The sequence below is a fragment of the Anas acuta genome, chromosome 5 (assembly GCF_963932015.1).
Source record: "Anas acuta chromosome 5, bAnaAcu1.1, whole genome shotgun sequence".
In the NCBI taxonomy this organism is placed as follows: Eukaryota; Metazoa; Chordata; class Aves; order Anseriformes; family Anatidae; genus Anas; species Anas acuta.
In genome coordinates, this window is record NC_088983.1 from 16686353 (window position 1) to 16708532 (window position 22180).

Consider the following 22180-nt stretch of genomic DNA (forward strand, 5'->3'; position numbering starts at 1 on the left):
AACATTAATCTGAATGCCTGAATGCAAATCCATTGACTTTCCTGCAATATTTCTGCAGCCTGGTAAACCTGTTCATTGGAGGAGTACCTCATTTAGACCACATGCTGGAAGGGGGTTTCACTCGACTAAGGCAGCCACCGACCCACTCTCAGATTGGTGGGAATAGCTTTTACCCAGCTACTCCTTTTGTAGTACCAGTTTTCTGTGCTTAAGTCCCACTACAGCTTTGTAAGCCTTCTCCAGAAGCACATGCACTGTGAAAACATAGACTGCACTCCCGAAACCTATAAAGCTATCCTACTGGATTAGGGTGCTTAATAGCTACTGATGCACATTCAGGAATCCCTAATGTTGTACTCACTCCTTTTGGAAAGGAATTCACGTAATATTATCAGTATCTTTAACATGACAAGACTTGAAATGATGATAAACAGCAATTGTCCAGAAAAAAAATCATGTCTTAAATATGTCTTTGTTAATATAAAGGATTGTACCAAGATTAAGAGCTTTGTTCTATGATGTAAGAACACAAACAGAGAGACAAAATTATATTGGGAATCAACACAGGTACTGGCAAGGACTTTGAAAGCTTAACAACAAACCAATATTCTCACAAATGCTACAGACTACACGTAGCACGTAGAGCAAGGCTCAGCAGACAGGAGACATACCCATGTGGTGTTAGAAAGCAGGGCAGAAGATATGTATATGACTGCAATAAATATTTTTTACAAGTAACAATATGTTAAGAAAAAAAAAATTCTTTGCTGATTTTTTTTACTGCTTTGCTTAGCTTAGCTTCACCCTCCCACTCCCCTTTTATATTGTTACTTACATTAAGAAGAGGAAGAGAATTTAGGAGGTAGAAGTGAAAGATAATTATTAGTGCATGATTCCAGCCAGGAAGCAAAGGAAATCTAAGGAAACATTCAACTCAAACAAAGAAATTAAAATGGACCTATTCTAAACACACAAATCTACATTGTATTGTTCACATTGTTACAGTGATGAAATATTTTTGTTTTTCAGGAAGAAGACTGGATCCACACAGGCATGTAAATCACATCATGCAATAAAGGTTTTGCTGTCTCAAAGCATCTTCTGACATATTTGAAGTTAAAAAAAGCATCCTTCCATCATTATTCAACAAGAAAAACCCAGCAAGCCTCTGAATAATCTAAATGAAGATGTAAATGGCTACATCTTTTACCCTCTTGCATTTGAGTGTCTTGCTTTGTTTCACTAAAAGGAGTTTTCAATGAGTACGCTGGTGTCACCTGAGGAATCATAAAGAGATCTTTGGTTCCACAAGGAAATGTGTCCTCCAAGAAGGCACTCTGTAGTCTCGCCTTGCAGCTAAATCTCTGACGGAGAACAGAACTAGTAGTCATTTTGCATTTGGTAATGCAAACATAAAGGAGCAATTATCCACCCCCTTCTGACATTTAAAACAAATTAACCTTGCTGAGTACTGCAACTGATCATACAAATGAGAAGCCCAGCCATTCCAATTACTTTACAGCTAGTGCATAGCAGCTTTTCCTGTGAAGGACTAAATATAGCCAGGCAAGCTACCTGGAAACCAGGCCTGACAAAGATGACCCAAGCACAGTAGCTTAGCATTTGCTGTATGTAGTTAGACAAAGAAAAAGCAATGTCTGACAGCAATCCTGCTAAGGAGAAAAGGTCAGACATGTTTTAAACAGTATCATCAGATTAATTGCTCTCAAGTGAGTTTCTTCAGTCAAGTCTGCACAGTGTTTCTTTATCTTAAAGCATTGTGAAAAAAGCATGAAAGCATTGCAGTTACTCTGGAACTGCTTCTTAAAGCAATAAGGAGACAGTAACAAAACATACTCAGCTTTGATAAAACCTCAGCAATGATGTAAAATATATCACTGTATATATATATATATATATATATATGACTAACTGCAGCTGTTTTGAGTTTCTGCAGCAAATTGCTCATATATTTTCTTAACAGCTCCTCAGTCTCACTCCATATGCCCATAAATATACATATCTTGGCCCCATACAAAACAAATGGGCTCCATCTAAAAATTGCAAAAACCCCACATCTTTACAAATGTGTGACAGTGAAAAGCCTTTTCACTTCTCCTTTGTGATATACCTAAGGCAAATATCTTCTGAGAACAGCTTTTCCTTTTAACAGAGTATCTAAACTTCCACCTCACCACAGAGGGTCATCACCAACAGCCCTGTCAAAGTCAACAGAAAGCTTCTTGCTGACTTTAGCTGACTCCTGATCAGGTATCCACATCACACTGTTCAGAAACTCACATTTTTCCAAGTTTCTCTTTTTAGGCAGACATCGAACCATGCCACCTGGTGGAAATTTGGGTCAATATAGTAAAACCCAAGCCACATGTTTGCATTTTATAATGAATTATTATTCAAAAAGTACTAAAACTTTGCTTTAACCCATGTGTGTAGAACTGGTCCTTGAAATTGGTGAAAAGCTCTCCCTTTTCTCTGCAAAACTCCAGTAGTGGGAGCTTTTATAATGTACTACTGGAAGCTATGGAAAGTAATAAAACTTACAAGCATAGAAGAGAGCTATATAGTATATACTGTGAACTCCCCTTTTATGTGCACATCGAGCAACAGAAAAAAAAACATCCTTGGTAGGACAAATGTTCCTCTCCCAAAGAAGCTGTTTTCTGTGGGGAAGTAATCAGATTTCACCACAGTGGAAAATCATTATGGTTAGACCTACACCTTGGTGAAGCCAAGGGAGGTTTTTCAGTGGATCCTGAAACTTGCTAACCACTGGTTGGACAGAAGGCAGAGGACAGCTCTAGTTGTTCTCTCCCAGTTACTAGCACTGCTGCTGTTTCTGAAAGCTGCTGCTGAAGAAAATGCAGCTCAGCTTGTGAAGCCAGCCACATAATCTCCTTAGCCTCTTGTTCATGGTTCATGTCCTCCACTCTTTACCTGTGGTAATATCTACACTCTCACACTGCAAACAATGGTCCCTCCAATGCAGCGTATATTTGTGTAATGGGTACTGGAGAAGGCAAAAGGAATCAGATTGAACTGCAGTCTCAGTGCATCTTTTAAGAAAATTAAAGAAGAAATTTGGTGTGAACAGCAACTAATAGAAAAATCATTCTCATGAGCCCAGGCTTTCATTAGCTTTCTTGCTGTTTCTCCTAGAAGTTCTACATGTTCTTCACAAGCAGTAAATAACTTTCACATTTCCTAGAAAGGAAATAGGTGGACAGGCAAGCGGTCTGTGTTATCATACCTTTACCACAGAGTGGCTGTAGGGAATGAATCTTAAAAGTGTATGACTTAAGTCAACTTTAAAGACATCAGAACCCAACAAACACCTCAAAAGTAAAAATCATTAATATCTGTATTCTGTTGCTGGATCACCTTTTTCCTGTGTCCCCACTGGAATACGTCAGTAACAAATTCCCTAGCACGTATCTTCTAAACCTTGTATGGCCATATCTCCATATCCAACTCCATTACATCACAGTCTATGTGCACAAAAATTCATTGTAAAATGAGATCAAAATATTTTGAAGACGTCTTAACTTAATTATGCTACTTTGAGAAGTATTTTTAAATCAACATTAAACTATTGTCTAAACACCATAACTGAGACCAGAGTATTTGTGCTGTCATTGTATAAATCTTTGATACTACCTGCCTTGAAACACTAAACCCCATCTAAACACTAAAAGCAGGAAAGAGCAGGATCCTCTGCATATGCTATAAATTCCCGTTTGCCACTACTTTTTATTAAATGAAGACCTTTCCAAACGTTGTCTACATTTCTGCTGAGTTCAGTCTCCCAGAATGTGAGATGCTTGCAAAGAATACAGCAAGGAGACCTCACTCATTAAAAGTAGCTCAACAGCTCACTGAATTATATGGTTAGAGCTTTTAACGTAGCAATGATTTTGCTCTACAGAGAAAAAAGGGAAAGGAATAGAGAAGGGGTAAAGACAATGATAAAAACAAAGTTACAAAAAAAATATACCCAGGTATGTTTCCTTACCTTCAGTACCCAAAGATAGGTATTATCTTCTTCCCCTTTATGATAAAGACACAGAATGCAAAGAACCTGCATTTCTCAATTTTACATATGTGCTTGGCAATGTATGCAGAACTATTTAGTCATGTCAAAACCAGTCTCCTGAAAATCTGAACTCAACATGTAATCCCTCTTGCCCACTGATCTGTGCATGTCTTTCCATCAAGACCCAAGCCTCAGCTCTTAGTCCAAAACTAGTTTTGTTTGTTTGTTTTTTTAAGAGAAAATAACCTTCTTCCTGGCAATAAATAAATAAATATTTCTTTCACAGTGTTGTATGCTCATCACTGAACAGGAGAGAAAAAGGAAACAAAACTGGCCATGTGCAAAGCAGCCTGTGTTCAGAATCTCCAATCTCCATGAAATAACATTTTGATTTTTTTTTTCAACTGGTGATCTGACTGAATTTTCAAGTTAATCCAATAAATATTTGCATGTAAGATTGAGTCATAACACTGTTTTAATCAGCATTAAAGAGAAATAAAAAGGATATCCTGTGAACTATTTTTTTCCAAGTCCTGTCTGCTCAGCCTTACCTTTGCATAGTAATGGAATGGATGGGTCATCATAACTAGAGGCATAATATTTATTACCATCTTCCAGCTCATTGTTGACCGTGTCACCATTTCCAACATTCTTGCTTTTGAGCGTGAAGAAATTTTGCATCCTCACATTGTACCTGAAAGTGGAAAACGGTCTGAAAAGGCTGGATTTCCTCATCAAACTTTAAGTGTCTGAGAACAACTTATGCAGGCAAGCAGCAAAGCGTAGATGCGTGTTCTCTGACAACTAATACGAAGCTAAGAGAAAGGACTATCCAATTCATTGGCAGGATAATAGCAAAGCAAGAGCAGATTCAGTGAAGGCAGAACACTGGAGTTGTGGATTTCAGAGTCAGGACATTCAGTGTACAATGGGCTCTTTCCTCCTGCACCAGCTCTCAGTTCACCTCACTGTCTCTCTCAGTACAGTGTTCCCCACGACAGGCACTTGAGTGTTTCTGGGACTGTTGACCATAACCTAAAGAATTTTAGCACTAGGATGGGGCTGTAGAGTGCTGTCAATGAACTCTGCTAAGACCTGAGGTAGGAGAGATGGGAGGCTGAGGTTCCAGAACAGGTGTCTTGTCAGGGCAGGACACCAAGGGAGAAGTCTCAGCAACTTCCAGTTAAAGGTGGACTCACAGATCCTTGCAGTAGCAGTCAGATCTCTGACTCTCCTGTAAGAGGCTGTGAGAGTACACAAGAAGGATGTCATACACAATCTTGTATGAAATAGTTTGAAGATCAGTGCATGCTTAGCTGTCTATCTGTCTTTGTTCTCCAGAGGTTACAGCATATGTGTAACTGCTGACATGCTGTGCACTTACAATCCTGTGGACTTTTTCAATAATCTTTGTATAACGTCACTTCCTCTCAACTGCTTCTGCAAGCTACTTCACCTCAGTGCACTATGAAAAGGATGCATGAAAATATTTGCTGTTGGCTGAGCACATACTTGGAACAAAACTGATAAAGCATGAAAAAGCAGGGAATCATAAACAGAAACATGACTAGTTGCATTGTCAAGGGCCAAGGATAAAAACACACCAAAAGAATGATGGTCAATCAACACTTAAAGGGAACATGGAACAGAAAAGCACTTACTTCATGATAAGTATGTAGAATGAATACATAATGATGAGTATAAGGCTTTCCCACCTCAGAGAGACAAAAAAAAAAAAAGGAAAAAAAAAGTGTTAAAGGCCACTCAAACAGCTGTATCCTTCATAAGTTTTATGTAGGAATGTGCATTAAATATCTGGTACAATTCAGGCATCTTCCACTAGGATCCCACCTTGTACTGTTCTCTAGGACACCTAGTACCTCCCTAAACGTTAACAACTAGGATAAGAACAGAAGAACTTTGGTTATACTCCCTGCACGTGTGAGTCTTATGTATAGCCTGTTTACTTAGTTAATGTTTCCAAGTTTTAAAATGTTCTTAGTTTCTCCTGATCATCATAAAAGATATAACCAAAGAAAATACTTTGGATTTCCTAGGTGTCAAATCCAGATGTGGTACACGGTGCGTGAATGAAATCTAGGTACACTGCAACTCTGTTAACTGATCAGTCTCATGGTGAATACGGCACTCTAAGGAATAGCTTATACAACTTACCATTCTATTTTCTCATCATATATGAACTAGAAGAAGAAAAAAACAGGAAACATAAATGTACATCTCTGATCTATCTTGAAAAGCATTCAAATTTATTTAATAAATATCAGTCATGTCTACACAGAAGCTACTGGAGTTTTCCCTCTCGGACCCTTTCTAACCAAAACTTTCACAGCTCCAAAGCACCAAACTTGGATCTTTTCAGTGATTGTTACAAATATTATTTATTAAAAGTGTGAGTGTGAGAAAGACATACATGCTGTGCACCTGCAAATTATAGTGAAATCATGTATTTTGAAGAAACATGGCTCTGAGTCCTTTTAATAGTTAGTTTTAGCAAAAGAGGAAGACATTTCACTTCTGCTTTTAGACCAAGTGGTTACACACATTTTACTCCACCCTATGTACTTCTTGTCTCTAAATCGCAGGGATATGGGTGTGAAGGGAGGACTATTTGGTGGATAAGGAATTGGTTGGATGGCTGCACGCAGAGAGTTGCAATCAATGACTCAATGTCCAGGTGGACATCAGTGATGAGCAGTGGTCCCCGGGGTCTGTACTGTTTAATAGATTTATTAATGACATAGACAGCAGGATTGAGCACACCCTCAGGAAGATGTGAATGACAACAAGCTGAGTGGTGCAGCTGACATGATCGTGCTGTGTTCAGCTCTGGGGCCACATGAGGGACATGGACCTGTTAGAGTGGGTCCAGAGGACAGCCAGAAGGATTATCAGAGGGCTGCAACATCTCTTCTACAAAGAAAGGCTGAGGGAGTGTGGATGTTTAACCTGGAGAAGAGAAGGCTTCTGGGAAACCTTTTTGCAACCTTTCAGTAGTTAGAGGGCTTCTAAGAAAGACTTTTTTCAAGGGCACACAGAAGAAGGGGTAATGACTTTAACCCAGAAGAGGGTAGATCTAGATTAGATATAAATAAATTCTTTACTCTGAGGGTGTTGAGGTGCTGGCACGGGCTGCCCAGAGAAGCTGTGGGTGCCCCATCCCTGGAGGTGTTCAAGGCCAGGCTGGATGGGGCTTTGGGCAACCTGGTCTAGAGGGAGGTGTCCCTGCCCATGGCAAGAGGTTGGATTAGATGATCTTTAAAGGTCCTTTCTAACCCAAACCATTCTATGTTTTTATGATGCTGTGTAGCTCCTGTAACTGATTGGACTGCTAGTGATCTATACTTATTACAAATCAGGCTTTCTTCCCTTCTCTGCTACCGGACACTATAAAAGCATACGTTCAGGATCTACTACACTGTTGTAGATAAACAAAGTGATACCTCACATTGCTCTATTTAGAAAAAATTACCCTGAACTTGTAAAATAAAACTACTGTAGAAGCAAGGTATAGCCACGTTGTCTATTTAAAATAGAGGTGCAGCTTAAATTTTTTTTTTTTTTTTGTATCTCCACTAGCGGTCCCCTCAGTCAGAAGAGAGTGCTAACTGCACCATGTAACAAGAGCCTACTAGTCTGCAGAACTTTACAGGCTGTAGGTACGACATGAATGGACACTGACAGATGTGGTGGGCATGTATTCTGTGGGGCTGTATGAAGGTTTCATATTTGTATCACATTGTAGAGCTTAGCACTCACTTCTGGATGCCACTAAAACTAGCTGGGAAAAAATTGTTTACTAGCGTGCTTGGCAGATCAGTCTCCAAAAATTCAAGCAATGAAACACTCTAATTGGTAAGAAAACTACTTACAACAATAAGTACAATAACAGATAACGTGTAGTACACAGAGTCCCGGAACACAGCCCACTGGGTGAGACAAACCACCTGAAAAATATCACAGCTTTAGACAACAGAATTAAGTGATTCTAAAGACAAAACAGAGGTTTCCACCTTGAAATCACTTAGGTATGTGAGCAGAATTACAACTAACAATTTTGGAACAAGTAGTAGTTTTATGCTAATAGGAGTTTGTTAAACAATGGATCTATGATAACCACCACTGATAAAAATCATACAGAAACTTCAACTAATAAATTTTTGTTTGTTTGTTTTTTCTTTTACTAATAATATTTTAGTTTGCCATAATTTCAACTCTGAAGTACAATTCATTGTAATGCAGCAAAACAATGGTTCCCACTTCATTCCAGCTGTGGACATATCGGACTTCATACAGAACAGAATTGATGTACAGTCTAACAGTCCGTTGAGTAGATAGACTAAATCTAATGCCTGAGTCCCAGATTCTTTGATCACAATCAGTACCAGGAAGGATTAACAGAGGCAACTGATCAGCTCATTGTGGACATGGTCTTGTATGAAAAAGAATCAGGTTCCTCTGTATACTACATGTTCAGAGTGATGAAACTTCAGCTGAACTTTGTGGAAACATTTGCTATTTGCACGGTATATGTAAATTCTTTCCCAAATTGACATTTCTCCCCATGCCAGCTTATTGTTTGTTTGTTTGTTGAAATTAATGGTTCTCTTTTTCTTTATTTTTTTTAAATACGTTAAATATGTTTTAAATACTTGTTCATGCAAACACCTAAAATATAAGCAATTGAACTCCACAAACATACACGTGTTACTAACCTGTCCTGCAAACAGTCCACAGACACCAACAATGCAGAGGATGTTGAAAACTGCTGAACCAACAATGGTCCCTACTCCTACATCTCCGTGAGTGATAAATACACCTGCAGAATGAGCAAAATAAGCATTCTTTTTAGGCCACAGACAATTATTCAGAACACGTACTACCCAAGAATAACAGATCATTTGGAATTTTTTAGAAAACAAGCTTTATAATAAATGCTCACTTCTCCATGGAATATTTTGTGGTTTTAATCTAGCTAGCAGCTCCCCATTTTTGGCTGAACATCTCTACACATATATGCTTATTAAAATTAAATAATTTTCTTAGCTAGGTAGCTCTACACTAAGTCCTGCATTTCACAGGTTGGCTGCTACTGGTGTAATAATCTATTCAAATGAGTGAAAAACATTTTCAATCACATCAGGAGCATGAAATTCATTTCACACAGTATAACAAAGCACAGAAACCTTTCTCTCAGGCATTCAATATTTAGCATCTTCTCAGAACGTCTCATGGTAATAATAGATTATTTCCTAAAAAAATGGATAGCTATCTGTGTGTAGTAATGTGTGCCTTCTGACTTCAATGGGCAATGTGGATTCACACTTAATGTGTTCTAGTACACATTTCCTTTAGTACTGAACACACCAATCCCTCAAATACCTATTGGTAACATAATTGTATGAGAATGACAAAAATTAAGGGTTGTAAGAGATCTCCATGGATTACCTAGAGTAATCTTCAGCATTGTGACAGGACAGAAGATAACTTGAATGCACTAGAAACTGTATCTTACTTGTACTTTAAATCTTTCACTGAAGAGAGACTTAAAGACTTACGCTCACCTTTTTTTCAAGATTTACTTCAATATAATAATTTCTGAACATCTTACCATTTTTTCCTCATCTCTGCACTTTTTCTGATTTGTCTGCAACTCTCTTGAAGCACAGTAACAAGACTGGATGCAATATCCCAAGTGCTGTCTAGCAGAACTGAGCAAAGCAGGATAATTTATAACACTTAGGCTTTATAAATGGGCCCAACATATAATCAGTTGTTATTTGCAACATCCCACCATCAACTATTCCTCAACATCTGCTTCTATTGCAATACATCAAGGCACTGTTAGATATATAGCTCTCCAACCAGTTATTATTCCCCTTACATATATGTTCACTTCCCTTTCTTTTATGCTTCTCATTTGCTGATATTAAACTTCATTTTGTTGATTTCAAATTGATCACGATCTTTCTTCATCCTGTTTTTGCCTTCCATCTAGTTCCCATCATTTCAATCCAGTTATTCACAAAAATAAGTTATTCATGACATTTTTAGTATGTCTTGAGATCCATCTCCAGCTTTAAATCTAGCTTTTAATTACTAATATTTGAAAACCGCTTTTTAATAATTTAGACATAATATAGTGCACTCCTTTAGACTGTATTCCCCTAAAGTGTGTAAGAATGTCAGTCACTATAGTAGCAGAAAAATACTAAAGCTTTACTAAAAACAGATGTATCATATTTGCTGCTTTCCTCCTTCCCTACCAGTGTAATCCAATGCCCTTCTTTCTCTTAATAGCTACTGTTTTTGCCATCTAGACCTCCTTTCTATAAAAATAATCCTTAACAGTACAGAGATTACTTGAAAAAATCCGTAAGTAATGTACACAGAACATCATGTCCTTCCGACTTAACAGATCTGACTTATCTGTACATTAATTTGTTCTTTTCCACTGTTCTTTGTTCTCCTACTTCCTTGCTAAAATTAATTCCCTTTATTTGTGAAGAAAGAAGCAAAAGAGGCATCAAATACCTCAAATTCTCTCTCAGGGGACTGCAATAAATCTCTTTTTTTACTTCCTATGCTCAGAATCAGCCATTCCTCCCTGTGTTTTGAGAGGAGATTCACAGTTTCATGAGATATTTTGAGTAGTTAATTATACCATGAACCACAGACTAGCTGACAGCTGCAATTGCTGATTATAAATTGACAGAAGAATAGTATTACTTTTGGATACCTCTTCTTGATCTGCTGCTGATTTTTTTTAACAGATCTCATGAAAACTAGTGTGTGGTCTCCATACCTATAACAGATGCAAACAGTTCTGGCGTGGAGCTCCCTGCAGCCATGAATGTGGCTCCAGCAACATCTTCACTCAAATGTAGTTTCTGGAAGAGAAGTTTTGGTTATGTAAGCAATTGGTACTTTGCCTGTATTGCACATTTCTGTAGCTGCAAAGATAGAAGCCCATCGTTTTTGGCCACAGTGCTATTAAAGAATGATCAGTCATTCTTCATCAAGACACTGCCTCTTGGGAAAGCAAACAGACTTTGGACAAGTAAAATGTTTTACCCTAAGCCAGCGAGGTATCAGAAACTACGTACTTATAAATAACCGATTATCTGATTGTGGCTTAGTTGTAGCTGATTAGAGAAAAGCATTTCTGCAGACTCAGAAAGAATGTAAACTCAAATTGCATTCATGAATTCACTTTTGGTACTTTAAACACAATCATTCAAGAATTAAGGCCAATTCCTGAAGTCTCTATAATTTCAAAATTGACAAGAGAAAAATATAATCTCTGTGAATGAATCTTATTAACAGCAGGCCTAATTCTGTCTTCACTTACGACTGTGTTAATCAAAAGTGAGTCCACTGACACACACAAAATTAGTCCAATTAGACACAGAGAGCCTGCGCACAGTAGTTAGATCTATTTTTATGACAGTGTCTCTTAAACTCTAATAGGATATAGATCCTTCAGACTTCTAAGACCAGTAGAAACATTTAACTCCACAAGTGAGCTGCATCAATTTCATACTGAGGATCTTTCCCTTGAACTATGAAGAAGGTTTCATGGAGAAGCTTTTTGTTTTGAGAGTCTCCAGGCTCATTGTTAGTACATCACCTCTCTTCCAAGGACAGAGAAGTGGTTAGTGACATAAGGAAAAGTACAGAAATTGTGGATTTCACAGTCAGTATGCAACATTTTAAGCTGATAAAAATGGCATCCTACAGAACCTGAAAAAACAGAAACACAAGCTCTTACTCTACCATGTGATCTTTAACCAGATCAGTGTAACCAGTTTGAGCTGAAGGAGCTCAAACATAAGCATGCTAACTGTTTGAATTCTTAGCTGTCTCAGTGTTCAGCAGAATAGGAGAAAAGAGGCAATGATTTTTTAGAGAGATCAATTACAACTTAATTGGTACAATTCAACTGGTACAACTTAAATATAGTGTATAAGGTACATGCTGAAGACAAGAACATCTGAAAAGGGAAAGATCCTTATTGAACGTTTTGCTGATACTTGTTGCCTCCTTTATTCTTCCATCTGTCCCTCTATTGAGAGGTAGAAGTACATGGCTCCAAGTAACATTAACTGGAATTCAGTGCATTTATCCATAAGAAAATAGACCTCCCTTGCTAGCTACAGGAGTTTTTCAGAAAATGGTCATATGCACTTGTTTAAAAGTGAAGGAGATGAGTCTTCCACTTTGCCATCAAAATGGAAACAAAATCTGGTTTTGTATTTTGTATGCATTTTGTAGTAGTTCACCAAAGCCTTACTTAACATAACATTTTCTTGCCAAGTACAAACTCTACCCTCTCTTATCATCTCCCTTAATTAGAAACCTACATGTGATTTTACAACATATTCTCAACAATTATGTAAAGACATTTACTAAATTTTTGGACATAAAAATATGTATTCTCATTCTATATCAAACCAAGATATGCATTTCTCATGCATTCTATCCTTTCTCTCTTTTCTCCACTTCATCCTAGGACACATAAGCACTTTTCCCATGCTGATACAGTGGCAGATGTGCAATTAAAATTGCACAGCCAACACATTAATTTGTCTATGCATGATTTTTTTCACAAGTAAATTTCAAAACTAGGAGTACAGCAATAAACTCAATTCATCCATATGTCATATTCATCCTATCTACGTGCTTCAGGTATTTAAGAATGGATTTTGCCAGCTGATCACCTTAAATCTTTCAATTTTTCTCTTCAAATGTGGCCAGGGGGACCAATATGCCCAGATCGCAGGTTAGATTTTTGTTGGAAAGCCCAAATCACTTGAAAACCACTGAGGCCAAAAAAATCAGAGGAAGGAACTCCAAACAATGGAGGCACAAGATGTTTAGTTCTCTGATGTTCTCTAAGTTAATTTTCAAAAGAGGAATAAAGTCCGTTAACATACCTCACAAATTTTCTCTAAGGATGGAACAAAGAAGTCATCGCATACTATAGCCAAAGCATAGAACATGTACAGAGCCTGTAAGAAAATAAATTCAGGAAATATTTCAGATACTTCCTCTACATAAAAATAAGAAAAATGCAATGCTATATTTATTCAGACTAGCAAGAATATATAGCTTCATTTTCTATCCCATTCCAAATAAAAATATCTCTGCTGATCAAATTACAGCATAAAAGCAGATTTTTGTACCAGGGTTACATGTAGGATGAGAATGGTTTCCAGACCCTAGAATATGACATACCACAGTTTGTAAGAACAGGGTGCCTCAAAAGAATTCATAGACAGCAAAGTACCAGTAGGGGCTTTACCAAGTTACATACTCCTCCCTAATATTTTCAATTGATTATTGGACCAATAATTGAAGAGAAAGCAACACTTTGTTGATTAGCAACACAAAAGAAATAATCACACCTGACCATGGCTCATCGCACCACACCTCTCAGTATTGACCCTGATTTCATGCATACACATGATTCTCCCACTGTCCTACATGGATTTATGTTTCTTGTTTGCATAGTAGGCCTAATCCTTCTGTTACCCATCAAAAACAGCTTCTTTTTTCCTGACCTTGGAAAGGAAAGCTGGACCCTGCAGGCCTTATTTGTTTTGATTTTTCTGTAATAAATTATAAACCTCCACATGACTTTTTCTATATTATTCAGTTTGGTGGTGTTTTTTGTTTGTTTGTTTTTTGTTTGTTTGTTTTATATTACAATTGCATCTTTTGCATAGAGGCACAATAGAAAAGAAGGAGAATCAAGAGTCTTCCACATCGTGGATGATGTCATCAACAAAGGAATTCAAAACTCTGTTTATGTAAGATGAAATGCGAACAAATAGAAGTCAGTGGAAGAAATCCCTCTGTGATCCATGGGCCCAGGATTTTATCTCCAAGAGGATGAATGTGCAGACACTGAAAATTCAGACCCGCGTCATTTTCTTAAATAAATATTTCCTTTTGAGCATTTGTACCATATAGACATACCAGAAGAATGAAATCAAATTATTAGATTGCTTAATACAGATGTCTATTTAGTAAGGGCACTAAGATGACTGACATCTTAAAAAATAAAAAAATACAAGAAAAACAAAAATTAAGCACAGTAGAGGAAAACTTACAGCAATGATGTGAAGCAGAACCCCTCCTTGCTGCCGTTCTTTATTTGTAAATACATCTTCAGGAAATTCATTAATGGCTGAAACAGAAACATACATATTTTACAGCATCTATAAATGACTATAAGACTGAAGAATAACATCTGTAGAAATATATGACCAAACACGAATGTATCTTCCAGTTTAGTACATTACAGCCTGCCACCTCAGAATCTCTTTTCTGCTCTCTATTAGAAACAGAGAAGTGATACATAGGTGTCACTGAGTACTATCCTTCCAACCACTTAAACCAACCTCCTGTGTACTAAGAGTTTCATATTCTTTGCCTTGTTTTTACTCTGTCTCATCTTAATACACTTCTGAAGTGATCACCACAGGCACAGAAACCCATCCAGAAATAACATTCTTGGCTTTAAGTGTGCCTTGCCCTGAAATATTGTGCAATGATTGTAACTCTCCACCAGTTTCTTAATACAAACCTTTATGCAGCTCCACAGTTCAAACAACAAACTGTTTCACAAAGATTAAAAGTGATTTCAAGTGTTTTCTCATAAAGTCTAGTATCTATATCTGGCAAAGGAAGGGACGAGACAGAACTGGTAGGTGGACCATAGGAATGTGCAAAGACACGACTGGGGATTGATTTTGGGTGACAGTGAAGATGTGTGGAGCTCAGTTAAAGAATTTGTGTTACACACAGAGGCAACAGAACAAAAAATAGATTCCAGATGTTGGAGACAAAGACAACAAATAAATCAAAGAGCTGAAGAAAGATATGAGATAAGAACTTCCAGGATGACAAGACAGACAGGAATAGAGATATATAGTGACTCAGGCAGGAGTCTGGGATGTTTAAGGGTGAAAATTATTTCAGCCACTGAAATCAAAATGCATTGAAGTCATTAAATTATTATTCAGAACTAGGTGTTACTTTCACCAAGGAGCTGTATTGCAGAGATTGACAACAAGGTGAGCTTCAGAAGGTTCTTAAGAACTTAACATAACGTACGGAAACTTAGCAAAGGAAACAGAGGTGACGTATGATCATCTTCCCCATACTCAAGTCTGTGAGCTTAAAGATAAGCTTGAGAAAAGTACAATATATTACTTAATGTGGATCCATTTTCAATTTCAGTTGGCTTATTTTCTCAATTGCTTGATACAATCTTGCAAACAGTAACCACGAACATAAAAATAAAAAAAAATCACAAAAATTTGGGTGATGTTTTTAGATACTGAATTTCAAGAACTATAAAACAGCTGAATTTGCAGGAAATGCTGCACTGTGACCCTTTGAAGGCTAAACTTCTTTTGAGTGTCTTAAATTTGAGTTACCTGTAATCACCAAACACACCTGTATTTCTTAGCTGCAGTGAGAAGATCCTCTAGTTTCAGACCTGAATTACTTTTTACTTCCTCAGTCTTTGAGCTTTATATAAATATAGAAATGGCCCTTCTCATCTGTACAGGTTGCATGTGCCTGGCTTGAGAAAGACTTGAACAGTGCCTGCATGCCAAGGTAAAGATTTAATCTGGTTTTGCTTAGTGTCCAGTACCACAAATATATTATTTTTGAATGAACATTTTGGCAGCAGGCAATGTTTAAGTTCTTATATACATAAATGTCACCTTCCTTCCAAAAGTCAAATTTGTCATTTTACAAAACCTCTCTAAATACTCCATCCTATTATTTGAAAACTGCTACAGTTTTGTTTAAAACTACTAACAGTCTGTAAAGTATTTAGCATAAAATAAAAGTTCCACAATGATGACTAACTACAATTCCTTTACGGTTTTTCAGTTGGCTTTTCAATAAGACCCGCTCTTACTGTTGTATTCCAACTGGAACTAATATCAACACTTAATAGGATGAACAGAGCTTTCCCAAGATAAAGGTTCATCTTTTCTTTTAAATTTCAGAGGAAAAAATGTATATTTATACATTTGTTATAAATGTATATTTATAATACATTATGTTTAAATACTTTTGATACTCCAAATCATAGGTCAATCTTCTATTCTTGGTCCTCCTTCTGTAATCAGGAAAAATGAAAGGAACAGTGGATATAAACACACAAACGCATCAGCACAATAGCACAAGAATACTCAATCACTCCTTGGATAACACAATACTGTTCAAGAGTACACAGAGTACTTCCATGCCTAAAGATAATCAGCACATCAGTATTTAGCAGCAGTTCCAAGAAAGTGGGTCTGCGTTGCTAGAGATCTCCAGTCATCATGCCCTGTTATCTGCACTCTGAGGAGATTTGTGGCCTCACAAAACAGAATTGCTCTACAAAGGCAAACCACACTAGAAATAAAAGACATTTGCCCACCAATCCAAACAAATTCAAGTATTTCTAAAATAAAAATATATGAATAAACCATCTTCCTTTCACGTAGGTTTTTCATCATGTACCCTAAAACAAGGGAAATGATAGTGGAAATATAAAAGTAACTGGGAGAAAACTGGTTGCACTGTAGTTTTGAGACCCTGCAGTTAGAGCAGACGTTCTTACTGTTACTGGAAGGCAGTGCAGGAAAATCCACAAACTGTTGGCCAAGACGCAGCGATCTGCAATGCTTCTATCTACAGATAAACATTTTAAGATGCCAAAAGAACCTTATAGACATGTAACAGCCAACCAGGTTCCCTACAGCAATATATTAATATTCTATATCACTTATTACAATATTACTATGTATATCCACAGTACTCTAAATGTATACTGTACAATTATAGTTGCATGCAATATAGTAAAATTCAGTAACATCGCTCCCCCCACATGGCAGTGAGGGAGGAATATCCTTTTGGGGTAATATTGGAATATCATCAAATTTAAGCACTTCCTGTCGGCTACACTAGCTGCCAAAAGCAAAATTTCTCACAGGAATTATTCCCCACCACATGAAATAAAGTATGGGAATAATTAATCAGTGCCCTGAGCATGTGGTTTTAAATAAATATCCAGCTATTAACAATTCATGTTTACTAAAATTATAATTAACTAAAAAAACATTAAGGAGTCTTCTTCTTTGGGAGAAAATCGTCAATCATAATCACAGAATGGTTTGGGTGGGAAGGGACCCCGCCATGGGCAGGGACACCTCCCACCAGACCAGGCTGCCCAAAGCCCCATCCAGCCTGGCCTTGAACACCTCTAGGGATGGGGCATCCACAAAAAATAAAAAAAAAATCCAGTTCCCCCCCCTCAAAAAAAACAAAGCAGACCTGAGTGTCTAGCAATACTAACATAACACTAACATGGGGTACATCTTTGTGTATAATGCACAGGTTTGCACCCACCATCACGAGTGCCTGGTGACAGAAGCACGGGTCCCCTTACTGCTACCAGAAGTAAGAACCAGACGAGAGGAATGAGCCCAGGCTTCTGATCGCCAAGCAAAAGCAAACCAGCTGCACTGCAAACCAGCTTGCTTTGTACACAGTAAGGCGCTGTTGTATTTCTAATAAATGACTACTTGGAATAAATATCTCTTTGCCTCAAAGAGGTATTTTTACCTCAACTAACCCAAAGACTGCTTTTCTCAAAGGCAATGCTCCTCTCTAAACAGAACTGATGTAGTACCATGGTGCCCGTATACAGATACTGCACAATCTTTGGAAGTCAGGGAAATGAAGCAAGAATCTGGGCTTTGGTGAATAAGATTCCCTCTCTAATGAAAAGGCCACCTGCCAGTGAGTTCCAAGGCAAACTCTGGAGTTTTTCAGCAAAAGAATTTGCTTTATGTTTTTATTACCCAGACAATCATAAGTTTTGTGTGATGGTCATCTCTAAATTCTGTATCCCCTACCTACATGTATTTTCCTTTATTTACTGATTGTATCGAACTTTTAAGATTTTAAACATGGATTTATTTTTCCTACCTACTGCTCTGATAACCTGGCTGCTCAGGCAGAGGCTGTTTGGGTTCCCCTGGTTCCTAGCTTAGTGCTGGGGATCCTCACCCCGATCCCAGGGCAGCGGTGCTCTCTCATCCCCACAGGCCGTCCCCAGGGACATGCCACTGTCACAGCCTGAGAGAGCCTCGTCTGCCCACATGGTGCAACCCGACGTGTCTGTGCAGGAGGGCACCGCTCCACTACACGCCGAGATATTTTCTCGTTGATGGGAGACGGAGCTATCAGGCAGCACGAGTGGGAGCCGCGTCTCCTCGGCTTCCACTGAAAAGAGACAGAACAGATGGGACGAGGAGCTGAAATGAAGAGTGGTACATCTAATGGGACTAACCTTTGCCAAAAAAAGGAGGAGAACATACACCAATCATCTTCAAATCAGCTAGAAATACAGAAATATTTATCCTGCTGCTACTGCTGCGAACCCATGACTCCTGCAGCTCATCTTATCAAGCACAGATTTATTGAGGGGGAAGGGAGGGCACCAAGAAAGCCAGATCTATCTTGGAACTGAGATCAGTCTGCACCTTGCTCCCTCTCCCCACACGCATGGGGAAACAAAGGAAGCTTACCCAGCCACCAGCATGACACTGGTGACACTGCCACCTTTTTCTCTGAGTGATGAAACATTCAAAAATCCCTGATTATTCCCCGACAGCAAGGATGCCTCACCTTTGCTATAAAGCTCTGGCTGAGCTGCCTGCGGCAAAGAAACAAGTGTTTGGCCAAGGATGCAAACAGCACGCCTAGAGCCGAACACAGCAGCAGCTGCAGGGCATGAGCTGCCTGCATGGCTCTGGGGTGCAGATGTGGCCTGCAGCAGCCAGGAATGACCCGGGCACGCCAGGGACACCTGCCCGTGCTCAGGCTGTTAGCAGCTTTCTGCTGGTGCCATCGGCGCCTTGCTCCCACATGCCCTGTGCACACTGCGCGAGGCAGCCTGCCAGCAAAGTCAAATTTCAAAATCTCCTAAGCCCGACAGAACATCTCAGCAGCCACGTGGAGTGGTGGTTTTATAACCTGCCTCAACACGTGATTTCTTCACCTTATCAGCTCTCGGTTTACTCGCAGAGGCAAGGAACATGCTGCCTCTTAATACCTGCTAAGCGTTCAAGCCTGTCACACCCCCTTAATTTCTCCTCCCAGGGAGAAGGGAGCTGTAGCTCCTTGACAATACGCATGCAGCCGGCTCCACACTGCCTCTGCAAGGAAGGGGGTTAGGCAAATGACATACACAGAAATTCACTTCTGCTTTTAATGCCTGCATCTTGGTGCTCACGTCCTGGGGCACACTTCAGGACACGTTAAATTTAGGAGCTGTGCTACGTACCTCTGTCTCCCAGGGGTGTCCACCATCGGACTCACCCAGGGCAGAGATGTAAGGGGGGAAGGATGGACAGGAGGCAGAATTAAGCATTTTCACTTAAACTCTCTCTATAATCACATTCACAAGCCAGCTTGAATCTTCCAATTTCATGCCATTTGTGTAAGCACTGCAAGCAGCTTTAGCCAACTCCACACTTAGTGTATTTCTATTTCTGTGCAATTCCCTTTTTACACGGCAGAGCCGCATCTTCCTAAGGTCTGGTGTTGCACTCCAGCACGTGGATTTGTGCCTCAGCCGCGGCACACCAGCTCCTCACTGCGTGCAGATAGGAGCTTCTGTGGGTACCTCTCGTGCAGGTGATGCATCGTTAGCTGGTGCCAACATGCCAGCAGATTGTGCACCAAGAGGTGAACTTGTGACAGCCACCTCGGTACTGTAATTTACACTAATTTGTAACTCTGTACTCTGTGCAGGGACCCTTATGCTCATAGGAAAGTACTGACTTGTTTTATTTATGCATTAGTGTTAACAGTTGAAACAGAGTCAACCTGAAGATCATAATATCACACTGAAACTAGCGTACTTACATACAAAATGTGTCACGTAAAGTCTTCCATTTTAACACTACTTCCCTAAAATGGTAGAGGAAATTTTAATAGTCATTAGAAAATCATAAATGTGCCACAGTACCTGAAAACTTTTTTTTTTTTTTCAGAATTACTTGAAAACTAAATTCATGAAAAACATTACATACAACTCAAATTTTAAAATAACCCTTTCTAACTCCACTCGCTAACATGCTGCTAGCTCTGAAGTGTCAGGGGAGAAGACAGTATACTCAGTAAGACATTTTCTGCATGAAAGCTGGTAACATAAAAGTCTTAAAACGACCAAAACTAAAAGAAAACAAAACCCACCACAATTCACTAATAATCCTGGGTGTCATCCGGAAAATAAATAAATAAATAAAATTAAAAAAAAAAAACAAAACAAAACACGATTTACTGAGCTTTAAGCTCCCACTCACATTAACAGCTGTTTCCAGTTTTTTGTAGCAGGATGGGATGTGGATTTTCCCTCAAATCAGCTCAGATTCTGCTGGATACTAATCTAGGCACCAGAGTTAGAGCAATTCAGGAAGGGACAACTCAAAGCAATGTGCTCATTTGCCTGTAACAAATCTGCAAGGAAACTCCTTTAGAAATAACTCTTCAGCACACTGTTTTCCCAGATTATACCACCTGAACAGCAACAAAGCCTATGAGCAAAGGGCTGCAAAAGGAGATGAAACACCTCCTAACTTTTGTGAGAGACATTTGTGCATAATCAGTGTAATGCTGTGCGAAGCCAAAGATCAAGCTTTCTATTTCCAGGCAAAGTACCAGATGGCAGGAGGCACAGTCACAATCCTCCTCCATAGCCCTCACCTCGCAAACAGTAGAAATTATGAGCAAATTTTTATCTTTGTAGTATAGTAATTCAATTTGCCTTGGTCAACTAAAAGAGACCTGCCAAATAGGATTATCTGTGGGGTGGTAAGTGGCAGCTTATGAAGCAAATAACTGACTCAACTCTAAACTATTAAATCCATTTAATGTATGTATTGTAATAGGATGGTGCATTAATGAAATATCCTTCAAAGCCCTCCTTCCATCAGTATGAAACTGGAAAATTTCAACACAAGAATGGATTAGCTATAATAAAAAATAACATTAATACCTCGCCTGGACTTGTATTTAATTTATTCTCTCTTTTATAAAAAAAAGGAAAGTATTTGCACTCATTAAGGCAACGTCAAAGGATCAAAAAAAATAAAACCATTAACAATTATCTGCCAACAAAAAGAAAATTGCTGGGGAGACAGCGATGACACACAGGAGTCAGGGATGACACATGGATGCACAAGTACTGTAACATGAGGATGCATCAGCACATCGGAGTGTATCATTTCATGTACACTGAGCCTTGTGTTAACGTTTTTAATGTCCTCAAGGTAATTCAAAAAGGACCCCAAGGTCTGCGATTGGCATTATTTTTCCCCTGGCTTCCAGACAATATGCCCTCTGGAAGCTGCCTTTAAAGAACTAGAGATCATTTGCTTCAAGATTAGTTTCCCTTCCTCTCTGGGAACAGCTAGTTATCTCACTTTATTTTCTCTTACGGGTAGCGTTGGCCTGTTGCCTTCACACAGCTGCATCTCAACCTTACTACTGCAAAGTAGCAGTCCCACAGAAGACATCTGGGACCTTCCTGGAAAATATCTTCCACGATTCACAATCTCAGTGAAGTCCACTCAAATTAACTAATAACATGAACATTTCCAAATTAGTGCAGAACAAAGGGGAACTTACCCACACCGGGTTTTGGTGCAGTCTAACATGTTACATTAAAGATTTGAGTTCAGTGTAGTGTCGTGCCTTAAACTTGCCTCAGTTTCACAGCTAGCTTGTGCTTCTGTGAAATAAGCTGTTGGTCTCAGTGACTAATCACAGAAGTTCTGAACTCAGCAAACATCTGCTATGACCACAGTAATGGTTTTTCCCCAAAGCATGCATGTATTCTTCAAAACACCATCCCAGGACACCAAACCTCTATCAATTACCCCTTTGTTGTCCTTTTTATTGTACACCTCATGTTCTTAAGCCAGGATATTACAGCCTTTTTTCAACTTTTTTTTTTTTTTTTTCTGTGTATGTGTGTGTGTGTTAAAATTACTACTTCATCCTGCCTGAGCTATGTTAACAGTACTC

The 22180-nt window shown here is 38.7% G+C and overlaps 1 protein-coding gene across 4 annotated transcripts in view; it reads right to left on the bottom strand.

Annotated features, from left to right (window-relative positions):
- Positions 1 to 22180, bottom strand: part of SLC24A4 (solute carrier family 24 member 4) — a 93812-nt gene that overhangs the window by 25787 nt on the left and 45845 nt on the right. For 2 of the 4 annotated variants that reach the window (XM_068682913.1, XM_068682911.1), the window contains exons 3-10: positions 14185 to 14261; positions 13006 to 13080; positions 10875 to 10959; positions 8785 to 8888; positions 7942 to 8016; positions 6227 to 6252; positions 5713 to 5766; positions 4603 to 4745 (exon numbers count right to left, since the gene is read on the bottom strand). In XM_068682913.1, the coding sequence (XP_068539014.1) occupies positions 4603 to 4745; positions 5713 to 5766; positions 6227 to 6252; positions 7942 to 8016; positions 8785 to 8888; positions 10875 to 10959; positions 13006 to 13080; positions 14185 to 14261 (639 nt within the window). Of the gene's footprint in view, positions 1 to 4602; positions 4746 to 5712; positions 5767 to 6226; positions 6253 to 7941; positions 8017 to 8784; positions 8889 to 10874; positions 10960 to 13005; positions 13081 to 14184; positions 14262 to 14660; positions 14683 to 22180 lie in introns of those variants that run through there. The other 2 variants (XM_068682914.1, XM_068682912.1) reach the window with 2 other exon arrangements.